This window comes from Juglans microcarpa x Juglans regia, chromosome 3S (assembly GCF_004785595.1).
Source record: "Juglans microcarpa x Juglans regia isolate MS1-56 chromosome 3S, Jm3101_v1.0, whole genome shotgun sequence".
NCBI lineage: Eukaryota > Viridiplantae > Streptophyta > Magnoliopsida > Fagales > Juglandaceae > Juglans > Juglans microcarpa x Juglans regia.
Genome location: NC_054599.1, coordinates 6,994,217 through 7,015,862, shown reverse-complemented (window position 1 = coordinate 7,015,862; position 21,646 = coordinate 6,994,217). Strand labels below are relative to the sequence as shown.

At 39.0% G+C, this 21,646-nt stretch overlaps 1 protein-coding gene across 1 annotated transcript; it reads right to left on the bottom strand.

Annotated features, from left to right (window-relative positions):
- Positions 1–11,100: 11,100 nt before the first annotated feature.
- On the bottom strand, positions 11,101–20,059 carry LOC121258652 (receptor-like serine/threonine-protein kinase SD1-7). Its single transcript, XM_041160197.1, has 8 exons — positions 18,886–20,059; positions 18,548–18,655; positions 18,189–18,403; positions 17,871–18,081; positions 17,503–17,740; positions 17,358–17,400; positions 11,653–11,757; positions 11,101–11,548 (listed from the first exon to the last, which is right to left on the bottom strand). Exons 1-8 carry the CDS (start codon positions 19,934–19,936, stop codon positions 11,240–11,242), a joined length of 2,280 nt encoding a protein of 759 aa, XP_041016131.1. The 5' UTR covers positions 19,937–20,059; the 3' UTR covers positions 11,101–11,239.
- Positions 20,060–21,646: the final 1,587 nt, after the last annotated feature.

The following is a 21,646-nucleotide window of genomic DNA, read 5'->3' as shown; positions in this document are numbered from 1 at the left end:
TCATCGAGGTGGTAGAAGTAATCAGAGGCAAGTAGTTCAAGCTCGGGTGTACGCATTGACTCCTAGTAGTGCTGGCGATGAGGTTCTAGACTCAGGACGCTGGAGTTATGGAAGGTATGAGTCTAATCTGATCTTTCGTAATGGATGCTTTGTGTGGTTTATTCTCGGTTTTTGGAAAAGTTATTCAAGTTGTACCCATACCCGTTGGGTGTTGTAGGTCGTGTGATTTTCTTAAGCGTGTTCTGGTTGTATCTTGTATCTTGCTTTAGCGTGATGTTTGGCTCTACAAATTTCAAGGACAAAATTTTATTTTGAGGGAGGAGGATGTGATACCTCGTATTTACGTGTATTTTGACTAAGTAAATTATTACATCTATTCAGATTATGAGCTTCTTGTTTTAAATTTTAGATGATTTATGTTATATTATTTTAAGATTTTTTTAATTGTTAATTCAATGTGTTTTTTTGTTATTAATTATTGTTCATTATTTAAATTGTTTTTTATTTTAAATTACTTTATTGTTGGATTTAATTATTTTATTTTCATTTAATCACAACGTTTAAATTATTTTATTTAATTTGTTGTTTTGAAATCCTTTTCGTTGGATCATTTTTGTGACCCAAGATGTGAGGATTGAACCTCATTTCTTTCCCTCTATTTTTCTTTTTCCTTTTTTTCTTTTCTTTTTTATTTCTTTTTCCTTCACTTTCTTTTTCTACTCTCTCTCTCTCCTGCGCGCGACGTCTTCTCCCTCTCTCCCCGCGTCCGCGTCGTTCTCCCCCCAGCCACTGTCGCGCGCCGCCGTGTGCCTCACTTCCCAGCCCACGACCTTCCCCACCCTCCGGCGACCAGCCCCCTCCATTCCCAGCTCCTCTCGCGCCGACGTTAGCCCCCGCGCGTGGCCTCAAGTCGTGCCACCTCCGGCCACCATTTCTTCACCACTTCATCCTTGACCTCATAGCAACCTAATGCACCCATCCTCAACCCCGATCCGCCCCCACCGTTGAAGCCTCACCATTAATGTTTCTGTTTTGGGTATTTTAGCCTTCAACCGCCCTCTACGCCGCCACCCAAGGCCAACCACCACCACCATTGACTTCACTGACATCCCTAAGCCCTACCCTATCAATTTCGGCTCTTGGTTTGTCCCCGTTCAAAAGTGGGCTTTTGAGACCCACGGCCACAGTGCATTTTGCACTGTTCTGTAGCTGTGTTGCCACTTCTTGCAGCTCCGTGATCCTTCAGAAATTATAATAAAGCACTGTAAGTATTTTAACAAATAACTTTCGTGATTTACATGTAATTTTGTACTGAACTGGTTGGTTATGCCAGACTGAGTCCGAGGAGTAGGGGGTCGGATGGATTAGAGAATGAAGTTGTTTGTGTGATTGGATTGTGTTAACATTTGTTGATTATTGGATATTGGTGTCGTGTCTTGTTCATTGCATTTGCACGCATGTTCATGTTTGTAACTGTAAACTGGGCTTCGCATGATTGCATACATGTTCATATGTTTATTTGAAAACTGGATTTTCATGTGAGAAATGATTTTGAGTATGTTTGAAATGATTAGATTGATTGGTTTGAGAAAAAGGAAATGAGACTGTAGGGATGGTGGTATAATCCCGCCTGCGATTCCCCCCCACGGTGCACGCGGTAAGGATGGTGGTAAGCAGGGATGGTGGTAGAGTCCCGCCTGTGATTCCCACCTACAGTGCTCTGATAAGTTCCACTTGTGTGAAAATGAACTGTAGGGATGGTGGTAAGCAGGGATGGTAGTATAGTCCTGCCTGTGATTCCCACCTACGGCGCATGCAGTAAGGATGGTGGTAAGCAGGGATGGTGGTGTAGTCCCGCCTGTGATTCCCGCTTACGGTGCACGCGGTAGGGATGGTGGTAGAGTCTCACCTGTGATTCCCGCCTACAGTGCTCTGATAAGTACCTCTTGTGTGAAAAGAAACTGTAGGGATGGTGGTATAGTGCCGCATGTGATTCCCGCCTACGGTGCATGAGGTAGGGATGGTGGTAGAGTCCCACCTGCGATTCCTGCCTATAGTGTCCGATAAATGATTTTGCTGTCGGTTCATGATTTAATAGTTACGAGCATATTTTCTGGAAAATAATGGGTATTATTCATGGCGTGTTTATGGTCAAATGAGGTTTTTGGCATGTGTTGGAAAATAATCATTTTCGGAAAAAATGAGATTTTGGGATCTGTTTGTTGGTTGCATTAATGCGTTTTTAATCCCGAGAGTTGTTTGGATCATTACTTACCTGTGGTACCATTTTAAGGTATCATAGATTTTGATGCAGATGAGGATGACGAGCCTTAGGCTTTAGCTCTGTTGGAGGAGTAACCTAGGGTTGCTCTCATGTGTCAAGATTCATTTTATCATTTGTTTATGTATTTGCCTTTGTAATATATTTTAGGATAATAGTATAAATTTTTTAAAGGTAAATTATTTTGGATATTTGTATTTCAATTTCTGGTATTTAGTTGACTTATTTATATTAACCGCTGCGACTTTTATTGTGCACTCTTGCATGTTGCACACACTTGATCACTTATCATTGGGATGCATGACCTTGTTGTCGTCATCCCGACGTCATGATTCTCACGTTTCTGTACTTGGGAATCGGGGCGTCACACCTAGTAAATCATTCAATAGTATCAAAGTCTGATTGAACATTCAATGTAATGCGTTCAAGCATAGTTGTCTGTTTGACCACTATATTTAACGTTCAAACGTTTTTCCTTGTCAATACGTTTGAACGAATTTATTTTGATCGACCACTCACGAAGTTTGCATTCAAACATACTTCACAGTCGAATGTAATGATTTTACCGTTTGACCAAAAATCTGGGACGAGATTTTATTGTCCCAAAATGAACTTTCCGTTCGAATGCTATCGAACGATTTTACTCAATTTTGTCCCAAAAGTTATTTTTTTGGCAGTAATTTAATTTTTTGTTCCAAAAAACATTTTGGGGCACTCATATTGGGACAATTTTTTTTCATCCTAAAAGATACTTTGGGATGAAATCACGTTTTTTGGGATGAAAATTTTTGTCCCTAAAAACCTCTTTTGTGGTAGTATATGAGACTTGATGACATGGTTAGTTTAAATCTAATTCCTAAATATACTAAGGATATGATAAAGAAATCTAGAATATGCATACAAATTGCAAAAATAAATCACAAGAACCCTAATTTTTGGAATAGGTAGAGCTTCATCTTTATTGCAATTAATACATAGTGATGTATGTGACATGTAAAGCATACATACTAAAGGAGGTGAAAAATATTTTATGACTTTCATAGATGATCTCTCTAGATCTTGCTATATTTATTTGATGCATTCAAAAGACCAACTTTTTGATAATTTCAATGCATATAAAAATGAAGTAGAAAATCAATATGATATTAAAATAAAGTGTCTTAGATCCAATAGAGGAGGTGACTTTCAATTTTCTACTTATTGTGAATTTGTAGGCATTATTCATGAGATTATTCTGGCCTACACTCCACAACAAAATTGACACTTATTAGAGATAGTTATTTTTGGAATTTATTTGAGAAGTTATGAATTATTTTGAAAAGAGAAGTATTATAAAGAAATGGGTCTGCCCTAGTGGCGTTGGTTCTAACAGCCGTCCGTATGGTGGGACTTTAAGAAATAGTTTTAGAAACTGAGACGGAAACTACCAAAACTCTTAAAACTTTGTCTTTCCTCCCCAAGATATAAAAGATTCTATTGTTACAAATTGAAACATGCTTTGTAAATTTAAAAGAGAGTTTACAACAAAGTTCATTAAATCAAATTAATACAAAGTCCTTTTACAAAAATTGAGTTCATACATTACATAAAACATGCATAGGCTTCTGTCACCTTTTCCTTGGGCCACGTCCATCCTAATGCATCGTCCTCATTTCATTCTTGGGTAAGAGCATACATAAAAACAAGATTAGTCTAGTACTTAGTAAACCTTACTTCATACTGTAAAAATATTGACTAAAATAGGTTTTCATGCATACATTCTTCTTTCATCTACCTACTTTATAAAAAGCATAATACTTACTTAGACTTCAGGTTATTTCCATCCATGAGAGTGTCTGATGGCAAGCTACATTCATACATAACTTTATATCATTTCCTTTTCAATGTTTTCATTTACATTAGAATATTAAACTTAGATCTTGCATAATAAAAATACATTTAACTCTTAGTGCCTTCTCTTCCACTTGGTCTTAATATTTAATTCATTCTATACTTAAACCTCCTTCACATAGACCTGTCATTGTCCAATTAACCTCCTTCCAACTATTTACTTGCATACTTCCTCATAACGTTCCTAATTGTACAAACATACACCTTTAGGTATTCATAACATCCCATTCATATCACTTATACAAATCATCATTCAATCCTTAAAGCATAACCATTTGTATGAATCTTAAACCTAAACTAGGAACCTAAAAGCTCAACTTCACTTCTAACAAAAGATTTCACCATCTTCTAATCCTAAACCTACTTCACCTTCCTTATCCTAATTTTCTTCAAGTTGAAGACCATGAATTAGGACCCACAGAGATCACACCTTTCTAACACTCTACATTCAACAGCATCATCTTACACATACCTTGCATCCTTTTACATATATGACACTCCATTTCTAATTCATAAAGTGAGCTCCCATGCTTCACTTTAAAAGTTAAGAAACAAAACCTACCACCTCCATCCTTCTCTTCCAAGCCATCATCTTCAAAGCATAATGTGAACCAAGTTACACAACTTACCCTTAACCAATACATATATCCCTTCCTCTGTAACAGCTAGCTAGAAATTTAGGAGCAATAAAAAATCCTTAAGCTTTAGGAACATCTTGAAAACCCCAGACAGGTTTCACTTATCAAGCAATCACATAGGATTGAATTTGACAGCATAGTTAGTTTCTGGCCCACTTAGGTGTTAGAAATGGTGCAATAAGCAATTTTCCTTTTCCGGACGATAGCTGTTCAAAACCACGTTTTGAATTGTTCGAAGCACTTAGGAGTTGAATTTTGCAAAACAAAGTACACTCCTAGTTTCATCGGATTATTTAGGATTATGGTGAAAAGTTATTTTCACCATTTTTGAAGTGAATAGTAATTTTTGTGTTAGCGCCATGTGGCATGCAGTCCTGTCATTTTCAGATTACAATGTGGAATGTCTTAATCAGTCTAAATAAGTTTCATTTGGATACTTGGCAAGATCTTAACCATACTTGGTAAATAGTATAGGAAACTTGGCATCAAGAGGAATTATGAGATTGAAATCTGAAGAGAATGAAGGAAAAATAAAGTTTTGTGATCACGCCACCCAAGCCAAACATTATTCCATCGAACCATTCATTTATTGTGCCAAACAAAATAGGATTTCAAAAATAGTGAAACTTTAAATATTTGGAATCTAATTGAAACCCCAAAAACCTTGTGGAAACCAAAACCCTAAATTGTTTCACAAACCCTAAATGAAGTTGGTTTTAGCTTAGTGTTTAATCACTTGAATAAACTACTTCCACATGCTATTAACCATTCAAATTCATTTCATTATACCCTTATCCATTATTTTATAGCATAGTATTTTCATCGGGTCAAGAAAAATTAGATTTGGGTTTGATAGAAACCGAAACCCCAAATCAAACCCTATTGAAACCCAAAATGAGGCTCAATCTTTTTAGTTTTGGGCATGCTTTTGGCTGACAATCCATCACCAAAAAGCCACCCTCACATCCCCTCTCAACCCCTTCCAGTACTATTAAGTGTATTCCATGGCCATTTCCTTAGTCTTTTTTCACTTTTGAAATACTTTCTTGGAGAGAACACAAGGAGAAGCTTCAGAAAACCTTTTTGTCCTCTGTTGCTCAAATTTTCAAAAACCTTTGTAAGTAGATTCTCACGAAACTCTGTTCACATAAGTTGTTCCTGTTTGAGTCTCCTTTCGATTGGTATATTTTGTGTGCTTTTTCATGGAGTTTTGATTAGTGAAAAATCTGTTTAAGCATGCAAATGTCATACTAGCCGATAATCTGGACAGTGTGTGATTCTTTAACTTTTTTGATGATGTTCTTGACAAGATCTTTGCCTGATCTTTTTATGATTTAGAGTTGCATATTAGCATGCAAGTTGAAAACTGGAGGTGTAAATTTGTACAATTACATATTCAAGTTTTTTGCATATTGAGAGTTTTTATTAAAAGTTTTGCATGATATGAGAAAGTTGAAACCGGAGGTGTAAAAAACATTTTATGTTTTGAGTAAACTTGGATCTTTTGTTGTGAAAGCATGATGCTTTGGTCTTGTTATTCACATATGTTATTCTTAGGACTTTGATATATGTGTTAGGAAGTTATTTTGAAGATTTATGGTTGTGATATTGAGGGAATGAATTTTATGCATGTTAAGGTCTAGTTGAAACACAAATTTGAAGCTTACGGATTGTGTTGTGCTTCTATGCAATTTTTGCCATGTGATCCTAAGTTTAATGCTTATATCTATCTTAGGACTTGAATGTGAAGCATATGATGTTGTGTATGATGATTTACTTTAGGAAAAAAGTCAGATCTAGTGGTTTGATCAAAGACTAGCAACATGCCATCCCCTACGACGGTCTTGGATGGGCCTTACGTGGGGCGGCCTGTATCTAGCAGCCAAAGGTTTTCCTTCAGAAGCCCAAATCAAGAAGCAATGGGTAAGAGATTAGTGTCTAAGGAGAGGGAGGCCATCTTGGGTCGATGATGTGGGGTAGTTTTAGGAAGAATAAACAGGTTTTCTAAGGTAGTTTTAACTTCTCATTTTCTTCTGTGGTCGACGGTGATCATGGCAGTGGCAATAATACTAAGGGGAAGATCAAAAGGGTTAGGAGGAGAGGGAGCTTTCTGAGTCTTGCAAACAAAAGCTCTCATTTGTTGGTAGGTTCCAAAACTCACAAAAAAGGTTTGAGAGACCCATTTGGTTCCATTATTGATCTCCTTTTCAAAGTTCATCTTTAACAAAGAAAGATTATGCATGATTTGGAGTCATTTTGATTATCATAACTTTAATGAAGAGGAACCAATATTAGATATTGTGTGAAGGTATTACCTAAGTTCATACAAAAGCAACGTTTTCAACTAAAAAGATCCACTTTGAATTCTTTTTAGTTGCAACCAAGTGATGATGGCTTATCTAAGTTTCTAGGAACATCCATTTTCTTTATGCTTATTGCGAATTATTTAATTTGTAGACAAGTTTCTTCCCTCATGCTAATTTTTGTTTTCAAAAGACAACCCCACCTAAAAAAAGAACGATAGATTGTTTTTTCAACCCTCGTGCTAAGATTCCCTTCTACTCATGCTTCCCTCATATACGCAGACCCTCACAACAAACTTCGTAACAAGCTTCATAATTGATAACCTGATCGACAACAGACTAAAAGAAACTAACACTAACTAAGGGCTCATTTGGCTTTTAGAGTTGAGATGAGATGAGATGAGTTGAGATTAAAGTTAAAAAGTTGAATAAAATATTGTTAGAATATATTTTTTAATATTATTTTTGTTTTGGGATTTGAAAAAGTTGAATTATTTATTTTATTTTGTGTGGGGATTTGGAAAAGTTGTAATGATGAGGTGAGATGAGATAAGATGTTTCCTGAAAACAAACGAGGCCTAAATGTACCGTTTGGTTTTTGCTCCCAAAACACTGTGTATGACTCAACACATAAAACGACAGACTACTTATTAAAATAACAAAATGTTGCATATTACACTATGCTAAAACGACAGACGCCACACTACTATACAGGACGTTGCGTTCCCCTTAACCAAACACTCTGTCTCATTGATTCGTCTCCACCTCAACCGAGCGCCTTCGAAGGTGAGAATACTCTCTCTGTCCAGCTCCCTTTCTCCATCTACTTCACCTCTCTCTGTCTAACTCTCTCCCTATCTTTCTATCTATCTCGGGTTTGGGCTATTTGGGAGAAAATCACAGTAGGGTGTGCCGCATTCGTCGCCTTGCACAGCCCCCCTCCCAAGCCTCCAGTTACTCTAATTCCTTTTGCATCAATTTTTCCATTAGGTGCTTGGTCGTTCACCCCTTCAACAGCTTTTCTTTTGGTGTCCCTCCTTTAATTTGCATTCCATTGACATATAATTTGATACGTTGACAGATTCCTGTAACACAAGATGAAATAACTTGAATTTTTATATTGTCACACCACTCAAATTGAAAATTTTAGACCTGCTTACATGAAATGAAATAACTTTTAAACCCTCATGTACTCGATTGTTTTAGTTTCCTCGGAATGCAGTTGACACATTTACAACTAAGAAAAGAAGATGAAAGGTAAGATAGGGAAGTGAGGGACGATTTTCTTGAAGTAGAACTATTTATCTTGATGATACTGTGAAGGCAATCAAAACAAATAGATGGATCAAACCTATTTTTTCTATTGCAGGTTATAGGGGGATTGGAGCTTGAGGAAAAGGTCTAGTTTGAATCATAACTATATTTTGAGTGGTCACTTATGCTGTAGCTTAGCTTACAAAGAAAGCAAAAAATAATAAGAATTATAAGCTTAGTTAGATTCTAGATCAGTAATTCCTCATTGGGAAGTTAGAGATTATCATCAGGCCTATACTTTGACATGGTCACTTCACATATCTATAAGTCATGTTCAATATTGATTCATGGTCTTGGTTTTGAGGTTTATTTCTAGGATTTTCCCATGTATGAAGTCCTATTGTGTAGAGTTTATAATTTTGGAAGGAGATAATCTTACCAAACTCTTCCCTAAAACATCATTGGATTGGATTGGGGTGGTTGAGGGATCTCTCGCATGAAGTCTTTAGTTTTCAGGTGTTGCAAACCATTTCTGTGAGGCCTCCATTGGGTTGCTAAGATTGTTTATATAGCTGAATTCTGAAGATCTATTTTACAACTGGTGGACAACCGTAAGTATGAGATTCACAGTTCTCTTTGAAATGAGTTTTTCATCCATGTACATGGGTTGGTGGACATTTATGTGGTTTCTAAGCTTAGATTTCTTGCTTTCTGCCAGGTTAATAATCCTGAACTAAATGTAATATTTTCAGAATACCAAGTTTATTTACTTTGCCTTGTGATATTTTCATGTGGTTGTGATGTTTTGTACATTGGATGATAAGCCAAATTGGTGCTAAAAGTATGCACACCGGAGGAAACAAGAAAATGAGACTACTTAGATTAGAATCTTGGATTCTCTTGTATTCTTGGAATGAATATTATGACTAAAGGTTGTAATAAGCTACTTTGTAATGTTATATCCAATTGGAATGAATATTATGACTCAATATTTTACGAGATGACTTAATCCAAGAATTGTTATTTGACTGCAGTGTGAATGCAGTATTTATTTGTGCATTAAGGATTGTTTTGCACAATATCATGACTTGTACGTAATCACCAATTTTCATGTCCCAAATATGTATGTGGGATGCATCAAGGATTCATCATTTGTAATGCTGTAAAAAATTGTGCACAATTTGACTTGTATGTAATCCTATTCAATGTGCAATGGGAATGACATATCCAAATAAGTCGAGTAACACCCCGATTCCAGAGCCCTCCATGGCACAATTTTGAACTAGAATAACAACAGTCCCCACCCCATCAAATTAAACATGCTCCAAGGCTAGTGTTAAAATTGATAGATTGATTGGTTTAAAAAGAAAAAGAAAATGAAAATGAAAATGATTTAATTCCAAGGTAAAAGATTACTAGCAACTAGAGGATACAAGACATGCCTTCGATGATCACCCAGAGCACCAATAAATTTCATCCGAAATGTACAGGAAAAAGTGTCAATAGGCCGACCTTAAGGTCTCTTTCACAACAATTACAAGTGCCGTCTTTCTTGGACCCAAAGCTTAAAGTGTCAATAGGCCGACTTTAGGACCTGTTAGGATAGTGAAAATGTTTCATCTCATCTCATCATTATAAATTTTTAAAATTCACATACAAAATATTATAAATAATTGAAATTTTTTAAATCTCAAAATAATAATAATATTCTAACAATATTTTATTTAAATTTTAACTTTCATATCAACCAACTCAATTCACTATCCAAACGACACCGTTCTTCTTATTATAAAATGACACTACACAATTACAAAACGACAGATCACTTCTCAACATAAAACACATAGTGTCATTAATCTCCGAACTCCCCGTTTTGTCGCCCTTTATTCCCTAATGGTTAATTCTGTTGCATCCTTGACAATCTCGCTCTCCATCCCTCAGATTTCTCTCCCTCTCTCGCACTCTCTTCACTTTGTTTTGCCGCCGTTCCCGCAGTCGCCATTAATCACCTCAGAGAAGCACAATGCCAAGCCACCTAGATCTACCATTTCTCTTCTCGATCTTCTCCACCACGCCTCAAAAGTATCGATTTTGGACCCACTACATCTCAGCACTCAGATCTGCCATGGACCCCACCCAGCCACCCAGATTTGCCATCATATGGTATCCTCCTTGCTCACACCGCAATCCCGTCGATTTTTTCCAACTCCTTCACCCCTGCCTCTTTTGGTAGTCTCTCTCTCTCTCTCTCCACACTGTGCATGGCTAGAGAAGCCTAGGTCAGCCACCGATTTCTGCTTCCTCTATGAGACCTAGCTAAAACACCCCCCACCATCAGATCCTACACCTCCATCACGCACCTCCCCTTCCGACGCTGCTACAGTAAGATCCCCCGTCCCTCGAGATGCCTTGTAATTTTCTGTCGCTTGTTAATGCTTTAAATCTTATGATTTTGTCCCCTGTGCAGAAACCAAAATCTACACACGCGCACTAATTCCCTCAAATCTGAGAGGAACTATCAGGATTCACAGATTAGGACTGTATGACCATCTAGAAATTACCTTCGTGCTTGTTTGTAATCCTCAGACTAAGCATTAAAATACTATCATTGGAAAAATTGTGAAATTGTGTTTCCTGTAGTCTGGTTGTGAATTATGATCGAATTAAGTATGTGAAGAGTTGGTGATGGCACGCCACATAAATGCTATAACATATTGATTTATCACGCAAAAGCAAACAAAAGTTGGGGTTTAATAGGATGAGGGTCGTTAATCAGTACGTAACAGAACAATGATCATAAATTTTAAATAAAAACAATAGCTCTTGAAAAAAAAAAAATAGACAAAAAAATTCTGTTAAGCAAAAGAGTAGACTCATCTAGCTTCCATCACTGAAATAGTTACACTATTTATTGAGCAATTTTCTGCACAATTAATTTTTGGATTCGAGTGCATTAAATTCCGACATGTTGTAAAGGCAGGTTGGTTCGGTATAGGTAGATGTGCATGTTCATTGCTCATCATTGAAACCACATCAAACATGGTAGGTCGATCAGATGGGGATTCTTCAACGCAAAGTAGCCCGATGTTAATTAATCTCACTATGGTAGACTCGCAAGAAGGACGCCCTATCATTGAATCCATCAACTCCAAACTTTGTTCATCTTTCCACAACTCCCAAGCCTATTTTCATTTCAAATCAAGGTATTTGTTAAAAAGTTAGTGCACTTTAGTCTATATTGAAATAAAAGACAAGACGAACTTGAGAGGTTACAAAAGCAACACACATGGCTAAGAAGGTTGAGTGACTCTCTGTTATAGAAGCCTGTATTCTTCTCGCCACTCACAATCTCTAGTAGCAATACTCCAAAGCTAAACACATCAGACTTTATGTTATGGTCCTCTGTGATGACATGAAGGAGAAGAGCAGAGGTTAGGGTTCGCAAGGAAGAAGAAGAGAAGTGGAAGTCAGAGGAAGTAGAACTGATCTAGAAGCTGGGAAGGTTCGGGACTTAGACGCATGAAGAACTCAAAACGCATAACTGAGCTTACAGAACGCACCGTTTAGCCATAAGTCTGGGACTCCAAAACGCACAGCTGAAACTCACCTCAATGCACCGTTTTACCCAGATGCTGAAGATTCCAGAAGACTTGAATTTATCTTGTTGTTTTCTTTTCATTCCGTAGTCGGTTATTTCCTTTTACACGTGTTTCTATGTTATTTGCTTATGTTGAATTCCTGTGAGGATTTGAAGGAGGGCACGGCAGTGTTAGAAACGGACTGTAATTTTCATGAATTTGGACTCTTGCTAGGAGGTTAAGGGATTCCCTCGAAAGAACCCTAATATCATTTCACATTCCCAGACTTTTCTTTGCCATTTCTACAAACACATAACTTGCATTCCTTCCCTTCCTATTGATACGTACACTATATTCCATATTTGGCCTATTTTACATATCAAATACATAGAATCATTACAAGTGGTATCCAGAGCCCTACGTTCCTAATGGCTGAAAATCCAAATCCAAGAACCAAACAACAACAACAGGAAATGCTAGTTCATCATGAACAAGCAATCCAAGATCTTAGAGAGCAAATGCACCAAATGACAGATATGATGAGAACAATGCTAGCTAACCAAGCCCAGGAGCATCAACGTGAACAACAAATGGAAGGGGAACAGGAGGTTGAACATCGCAGGCAAGGAACCAGAGGGGTTAAACTGGACTTCCCTCACTTCCGTGGAGAAGACCCAGCAGCTTGGCTCTTCAAGGTGTCCCATTACTTTACATGCTATCAAACACCTCCTGCGCAGCACCTAATGATGGCCTCTTATCACATGGAGGGCGAGGCCCTTGTTTGGTACCAGGATGCGTTTGACACGGGACAGTTTACATGCTGGCAGACTTTTTCACAGGCTCTGCAACAACGTTTTGGTCCCACAGTGTACGATGACCCGATGGAAGATCTAACTAGGCTGAAACAGACGTCTACGGTGGCTGCTTACAAGGGTCAGTTTGAGGCTCTCTCTAACCGACTAAAAGCACTGTCCGAAACCCACAAGTTGAGCTACTTCTTAAGCGGACTCAAAGATGAGATCCGCCTTCCTCTTCGCTTACTGAATCTAGTGAGCCTACACGCAGCATATGGCCTCGCAAAAATACAAGAAGAATATTGTGTTAGTAAGAAAAAAATTTTCAGGCCATGGGGAGATCGAAACAACCAACAAAGTACCACTGGAAGTCAGTGGTCAGCTCCTAATGCGAGTACTGCACATACTCCAAGAACCCCTACCCCTATACGAAAGATTTCCTCTAGCCAAATGGATGAAAGGAGGAAGCATGGTTTATGTTACCACTGTGACGAAAAATGGAATCCCAAACATGTGTGCAAGGCCCCAAAGATGTATTTCCTACAAGCCACGGAACAACCTTGCCAGGATATAGGAGAGGAGGTTTTCTATGATACAACGGAGTTGGGTGAGACTGCTGCACAAACCACACCAGCTGCAGACCCTGTCATTTCACTTAATGCCCTCACAGGTACCCCTTGTCCTAAAACTATGAGATTACTTGGGAAGATAGGTGCTGTTTCTGTGATTATTTTAGTGGATTCAGGAAGCACTCACAACTTTCTGGACCCATCCATAATGAAAAGAACTCAGTTGCGAGTTATTGAGGATGTGCATTTGAACGTGCAAGTAGCAAATGGGGATATTATTAAAACTTTGGGCTCTTGTAGTGAGGTTACCACTAAGATCCAAGGGGCTTGTTTTAAACCCTCTTATTTTGTGTTACCCTTAGCGGGTTGTGACGTTGTCTTAGGGATTCAGTGGTTGGAATCCCTTGGTTCTATTGTTTGGAATTTTTCTGCATTGTACATGCAGTTTCAATGGGGTGGAAAAACAGTGGAGCTAAAGGGCCTTAAATTGGAAGAAACTTCTTTGGGTGATTGCCATAAGCTGTTTATAAATTCTCTTTACAAAGGAAAAGGCCTAATCATACAATTGTATGCACAATCTGCACTAGTGACTAGTGAGGTGCAGATTCCACAAATAAAAAAGGTCCTAACAGCTTTTCAAAATGTTTTTGAGGAACCAACTGGGTTGCCACCTGTGAGGTCTCACGACCATAGAATAGTGCTGAGGGACGGCACAAGCCCTATATCGACAAGGCCTTATCGATACCCCTTCTACCAAAAAACAGAAATTGAAAAAATAGTGTCAGATCTTCTTAAAACAGGGTTATTAGGCCAAGCTCAAGTCCTTTTTCATCCCCTGTCATACTGGTCCGAAAAGCCGATGGAAGTTGGCGTTTATGTGTCGATTATCGGGCTTTAAACAAAGAAACAGTGAAGGACAAGTTCCCTATACCAGTGATTGATGAATTATTAGACGAATTACATGGAGCAGTAGTGTTTTCCAAGCTGGACCTGAGGTCTGGATATCACCAAATTCGAGTGGTACCCGAGGATGTTCCTAAAACGGCCTTCCGCACTCATGAAGGCCACTATGAGTTCTTGGTCATGCCCTTTGGGCTTACCAATGCCCCATCCACCTTTCAAGGGCTGATGAACACCATATTTAAACATTATTTAAGGAGGTTTGTTTTAGTATTTTTTGATGACATTTTGGTGTACAGCAGCACCATGGAGCAACATATTGGACATTTACAGCAGGTTCTACAAACTCTATCTGTGCATTGTTTATTTGCTAAAATGTCCAAGTGTCAATTTGGGGTGCATGAGGTCGATTATCTGGGTCATATTGTGTCGGGGCAGGGGGTTAAAGCCGACCCAAAGAAGGTAGAAGCAATGATGGAGTGGCCTACTCCAGTTAACACTAAAAGCCTGAGGGGCTTCTTAGGCTTGACAGGCTATTATAGGAAGTTTATTAAGGGGTACGGCCTTATAGCAGCCCCACTCACGAACCTACTCAAGAAAAATTCCTTCAAGTGGGACGACAAAGCTAATACGGCATTTTTGGACCTCAAAGCTGCTGTTTCAAAACCACCAGTTCTAAGGTTGCCTGATTTTACACAAAACTTCACCATTGAGTGCGATGCAAGTGGATGTGGAGTTGGGGCAGTGTTAATGCAAGGAGGGCAGCCTATTGCTTTCTTAAGTAAGGCATTAAAGGGGAAGGCTCTTGATCTTTCTACATATGAAAAAGAACTGCTGGCTCTTGTTACGGCAGTCCACAAATGGAGGCCCTATTTGTTGGGCCAGACTTTTATTGTGAAAACAGACCAGCAGTCACTCAAATACTTGCTTGAGCAAAAGGTGGGCATAGTTAAACAACAAAAATGGATAACAAAACTAATGGGGTATGATTTCTCTATCCAGTACAAACAGGGCAAAGAAAATAAAGTGGCCGATGCCCTTTCCCGAAGGCATGAACCAGAATTGACAGCAAAGGGGTTTTTGGGCCTTATCACATTCCCCACACCAGATTGGATAGAGGAACTCAAAGCGACATATGGAGCATCACCTGAGTTGAGTGAGATCATACAGCAGCTAACTACAAGTTAGCAAGGGCCTAAAGGATATGTTCTAAGGCAAGGTTTGATCTTGAAGAAGGGTAGATTGATCTTAGATCCGCAATCCTCATTCAAGACTAAGGTCCTAAACTTTATCCATTCAGATCCTCAAGCTGGTCACTCTGGATTTTTGAAGACATACCAGAGAGCAAAAAGAGATTTCTTTTGGCGAGGAATGAAAAAGGACATCAAACAGTTAGTGAGGGAGTGTGATGTATGCCAGGTGAATAAAACAGAACTCATTTTACCCCCTGGCCTTCTTCAACCCCTTCCCATTCCAAATCAAGCATGGGAAGCAATCTCATTAGACTTTATTGAAGGGCTGCCTAAATCCCAAGGGTTGAGTGTGATATTGGTGGTTGTTGATCGATTCACAAAATATGGCCATTTTATGACTTTGGCACACCCTTACACGGCTGCTGGGGTAGCCCAATTATTTCTCAAAGAAGTCTTTAAATTACATGGTCTTCCTAAAATTATGCTCTCTGACCGTGACCCTATTTTTCTAAGCACTTTCTGGAAGGCCTTATTTGAGTTGCAGGGATCCACATTACAGTATAGTTCAGCCTACCATCCGGAAACTGATGGTCAGACTGAAGCACTAAATAAAACTCTCGAAGGATACCTACGTTGCTATGCAGGAGCTAAACCTAAAGCCTGGGTGCAGTGGTTACCACTGGCCGAATGGTGGTATAACACCTCATACCACACTTCGACAAGGATCTCCCCATTTGAGGCCCTATATGGGTATTGTCCTCCGAAACTAAGTTCACATATCCCAGGCACAGCAATAAACGATGCAGTTGATACACAGTTACGCACAAGAGATCAGATCACTACATTACTGAAGCAAAATTTGGAGACATCGCAACAAAGGATGAAACTTTATGCTGACAGGAAAAGAACAGAACGGGAATTCATGGAGGGAGACTGGGTTTACCTCCGTCTACAGCCATATCGACAGCACTCACTCTCGGCAAGGCAAAACCTCAAACTGTCCCCGCGATTTTACGGGCCATTTCAGGTAATGCAACGCGTTGGGAGGGTCGCCTACAAGCTTGATCTTCCCTCTTCATCAAGGATCCACCCTACTTTTCACGTTTCCTGTCTGAAACGCAAGCTGGGAAGCCAGATATGTCCGCTGCCGACACTTCCTCCAGTTAACACCGACGGGGAGATCTTACCAGAGCCAGAGGCCATCATCGCCAGACGCATTCGACGGCATGGAGACCGGGCCCTCACGAAGGTTTTGATCAAGTGGATCGGGGCTTCCTCGGAGAATAACAGCTGGGAACAACTTGGGAGGTTGAGAGAACTCTATCCGAACCTTGTGGGCAAGGTTCTTTAACGGGGGAGGTTTGTTATGGTCCTCTGTGATGACATGAAGGACAAGAGCAGAGGTTAGGGTTCGCAAGGAAGAAGAAGAGAAGTGGAAGTCAGAGGAAGTAGAACTGATCTAGAAGCTGGGAAGGTTCGGGACTTAGACGCATGAAGAACTCAAAACGCATAACTGAGCTTACAGAACGCACCGTTTAGCCATAAGTCTGGGACTCCAAAACGCACAGCTGAAACTCACCTCAACGCACCGTTTTGCCCAGATGCTGAAGATTCCAGAAGACTTGAATTTATCTTGTTGTTTTCTTTTCATTCCGTAGTCGGTTATTTCCTTTTACACGTGTTTCTATGTTATTTGCTTATGTTGAATTCTTGTGAGGATTTGAAGGAGGGCACGGCAGTGTCAGAAACGGACTGTAATTTTCATGAATTTGGACTCTTGCTAGGAGGTTAAGGGATTCCCTCGAAAGAACCCTAATATCATTTCACATTCCCAGACTTTTCTTTGCCATTTCTACAAACACATAACCTGCATTCCTTCCCTTCCTATTGATACGTACACTCTATTCCATAATTGGCCTATTTTACATATCAAATACATAGAATCATTACACTTTATCGAGTATAGACCCTCCATAACATATTCGGGCGACATGTAGCCACTGCATTTCAAGATTTAGTACATAACTTTTAAGTAGCTTGCTCGATGAATTCTGCAAACAATTCCACGTATCATATATATAACAAGTAGATAGCATACTCACTAAGTTCCAACAACTTTGTTTGTATTTGCTTGTGCTTCGTTATCCCCAACTATTCGAGCCATGCCAAAATCTGATATTTTCGGGTTCATTTCACCATCCAAGAGAATGTTACTGGGCTTCATATCTCTATGTATGATTCTTAACCTTGAATACTGATGAAGATAAAGCAGTCCTTGAGCAATCCCATTAATAATGTGTATGCGTGTCTCCCAATCTAGCATCGTTTTCTTGGTTGGATCTGTTTATATGGTTCAACAAAGCAAATTAGCTCTCAAGAACATGATATTACGTTGGCACATATGTTTGTGTATATACGTGTATATGTAATGAGATACATGAGCATCAAGATGAAGAAACAAATGACACACCAAAAAGGTAGAAATCCAAACTTTTGTTCGGCATGTACTCGTATATTAGAATTTTTTTATCTCCTTCCATACAGGAACCCAAGAGTCTGACTAGGTTTCCGTGCTGGAGCTTTGCGATTAGTGTTGTCTCATTCATGAATTCGTCAAGCCCTTGTGTAGAGCTTTTTGAAAGAATTTTAACTGCAATTTCTTGCCCATTAAGTGACTTCCCCTCTGAAAGGGAACCACAAGGCCTTTAACTTTCTGCAAAGTTTATAATAGTTGATTGTCTCAATATTTTTAGAAGAGCATTCATTTAGGAGAATGAAACACACATACCTTGTAAACAGGTCCAAACCCTCCTTCTCCAAGCTTATTGGCATTTGAGAAATTATTGGTTGCAGCTGATACACTCTCATAACTAAATTGCGGTAACTCAACATCTTTCTTTCCACTTTTTGTAGCATTATCTTTTGTGTTTGTTTTATCATTGATTGCATGAAGTTCAGTACTAAAATCAAATAACAGTAGATCATAGCTTGAAGCCACATCTCCTGTTTGATATAGAATGAAGCAACTTTTGTCATTTTAATAGAAAATCCTGTACTTTCTCTAACAAAATCAATTAAAGGAGTTTGGAATATAATGGTGAGGCTTGTTGGAGTTCTCCCGAAAACTTGGTCAGATAAATAACTTACCTTTGCATTTGAGCTTTCCCTTGCTTGAGAAACCAACTGAGAGGCATAAGATTAGCACGATTACAAGGATCGGCAAGGCCACAATCACCCATACTTCCCATTTCTTGCCTGGTTATGATGATAAGAATGACTATAAATTAGCTCTAGAACTAGAACCATATATATTACGTGTCCATTAAGTAAGAAGATAATATAAACTTATGTGGACATCATCATATCCTGTCCTAGGCCTCCTGAGGATCGCTGTAAGTTCAAAAGAGCTCCTTCCCATATCATACACCCGCTGCTGTTTTGAGCGTAAGCCGTGCAGGAACAATTATTCATGCAAGCTAATTCACATGATCTCCTAGCACTTAGTTGCGAATATGCTTTCGAGTTAACAGGCAATATCGCGTTTGATATTTTCAGGAACCAATCTTTTTGGCCAATACGGTTTTCACATTGCAAAGGGTGTTTCCTCAGACAACCACCTGACCAATCGTTTAGTCTGGTCTCGGTATCTGAAAATGGTTCAAACCCTTTCGGACAATCACAAGGGTTAGATGAGTTATTGTTATAAATACCAAATGCACCACACAATGCATAGACATTTGATAGTGATCTCGGTTGAGTCCACGACTCGTTCCCCAACTGCAACCCAATTCCCATGATCTGTCCGATAGAACTAATCGAAAGAATAAGATTAGGACAATTAATGTAGGTTTCATTTTCCAAATTTATGTTAATTTTGCAGAACAAATATGAATTGTTGAAGACTTCACTGCTCCAATAAACATGGGAGTTGTTCCACTCTAAGATAAATTGAACGACTCCATTTGGGTCTAGACCGAACGAGAACACACCCGGTGATGGATCTTCTGAATTTTTCCATGAAATAAGCTGATTCGTTCCTACTTTTACACCTGGCAGCCATGTATCAGTTGGATGATTGAAACTCTCCCATAATATAGAAAGGTTTGATCTGTCTCTTAAAACAAAATTTCCATCATCAAGAAGTGCTGCTTCAATTGAATTTGACGGGAGATGCGTCAAATTTGTTGACCAAAATGGTATCTTGGAGGAAGCTTGCAGAAGGACAAGATTGCCGTCATTTGAGAATTCGAGTCTTGCAGTATATTGGTCAGACAAATGGTTTTCTCTGTTTGCTACCCAAACAATCCTCTTGTCTTCTATCCCTTTGTACCAAATCCCCAGGTAGATTTTTGAAGAAGTACCTCGTTTGAAATATCCGAGTTCAAATTTGTCATTTTGAGATGATAGCCTGTCGACAGTCAACGCTGAGAGTGACTCACCCATCGAAAGGGTATCATCTACAACGGTGAAGCATTCTCTGAAGAGTAGAAGCAGAACCAAGATCAAGAGGAATGCCTCGTTTGTATCAATAGCCATGTCCTTCACAAAACAAGCAGCACCGCAACGAAATCAGCCCAAGTAGGTATCCTGAAGATGTCTATGAAAATCTGCCCAATTTTCTGGGTTTGGTACACTGAAGATGTATAACAACACGCCGGCCATAAGAGAGCACAGGGACCAACTTTTGATGATTGAACAAAAAACTTGAGATTATGAAAACTCCGAAAAGTTTGTTTGTATTAACCTACACCAACTGTTAGGACAAACCTCAAAAACCTCGTCAAAGTTTCCGGCATCGCAGATAGTATCATCATTGATACGACCAAGAAATATGTTACTTTATTATTATTAATGTTTAAATTTTCTATAGATTGGTTTCTTTCTTAATTGAAGTTCTTTTTTCTTCTTATAGTTGTTTTTTTTTTTTTTTTTTGAGTAGTCAAACATTCATCATTAAGTTAGCAAATGTTGGATAAAGGAGGGACTCCCTCCATAGATATGCTCTCCTTTGAGAGTTTTAATGCATCATTAGCTAAGTAATGAGCAATACAATTAGATTTCTTAGAGGTAAACTGAGCAAACCCATGAGCTAAACTCTGGAGTTCAAATTTAATGTCTTGAATGATCAGACCTGTTGAGCTCCAATCCATTGTCTCTTTGTTGATGTCATTAACCACATTGAGAGCATCCCCTTCTATCAATAATCTTGAAATTCCTAACTATTTGCAAAAAAGAATTGCTCTGAGAGCAGCCACTGCCTCTGCAAGTTTAGCATAGGGGAATAGGCTCCTTGATGATCTCAGAGTTTCTATCACACGCCCCTCCCAGTTTCTGACCACCACTCCTACTCCCATTCTACTGCTTATTCGATCAACAGAGGCATCCCAATTGGCCTTGAAGACGTTCATAGGAGGGGGACTCCATATATTTGTCCCAATAGGTCTTCCAGGTGCCACGTCAGTTTGTTTACTGTCATTAGGTTCTTTAAATTCCTTAGTCATTTGTAGAGCAGCTTGGGTCATCCTTGAGGGATTCTCAAATTTATCTTCAAACAAAAGAACATTTCTTCTCTTCCACACATGATAGGCTGTACAGGCAAATATTTCTACATCCTCCTCACTGAGAGTTACTAGCACATGTTCCACTACCTCTTTGAAAGACCTAAAACTAACCTTCATTTTCTGAAGTCTCCTAGAACAGACAGACCATACATCCTGCACTACAGAACATGACCATAAGGCATGCAAGACAGATTCTGGCTCCAATCTACATACAGGGCATACAAAGTCTTCCTTGATTTTCCTCTTCCTGAGATTGAGGTTAGTTGGTAGAGATTCGTGACTAGCTCTCCATAGAAACACCCTGATCGCACTTAGAATCTTTAATTTCCAGATTTTGGACCAAACTTCCTTTTGATTGGATTGAGCTGAAGTTTGTCCCATTGAATTATGCTCCATTGTGCCCAATAAATGATAGGCACTCTTGACAATAAGCAGGCCATCTTTAGTACACCTCCAAATAAGGTTATCTGGGTTTCAACACCAACTGATAGGTATCTTACATATGTTAGTTGTGTCTTCTTCTGTGAACATACTCCTCAAAACAGCCAGGTTCCAGGATTTAGTATGCTCATCCATCAACTTGCTGACTTGCCAGTGTGCAAACCTCTAATCTATTGGAGTTTGCACTTTGAATGTGGTAGGTTGGGGAACCCATTTGTCTCTCCATAAGTTGACTCCTTCCCCA

Excerpts from the sequence above, each read along its gene's own strand:
- LOC121258652 (XM_041160197.1), bottom strand. The coding sequence starts at position 19,936 with ATGGCTATTGATACAAACGAGGCATTCCTCTTGATCTTGGTTCTGCTT. Across the intron at positions 17,401-17,502 it reads AACAAAGTTGTTGGAACTTA|TGGCTACATGTCGCCCGAAT; the intron begins GTGAGTATGCTA and ends CTTGAAATGCAG. Across the intron at positions 11,549-11,652 it reads CACTCAACCTTCTTAGCCAT|GCTTGGGAGTTGTGGAAAGA; the intron begins GTGTGTTGCTTT and ends AAATGAAAATAG.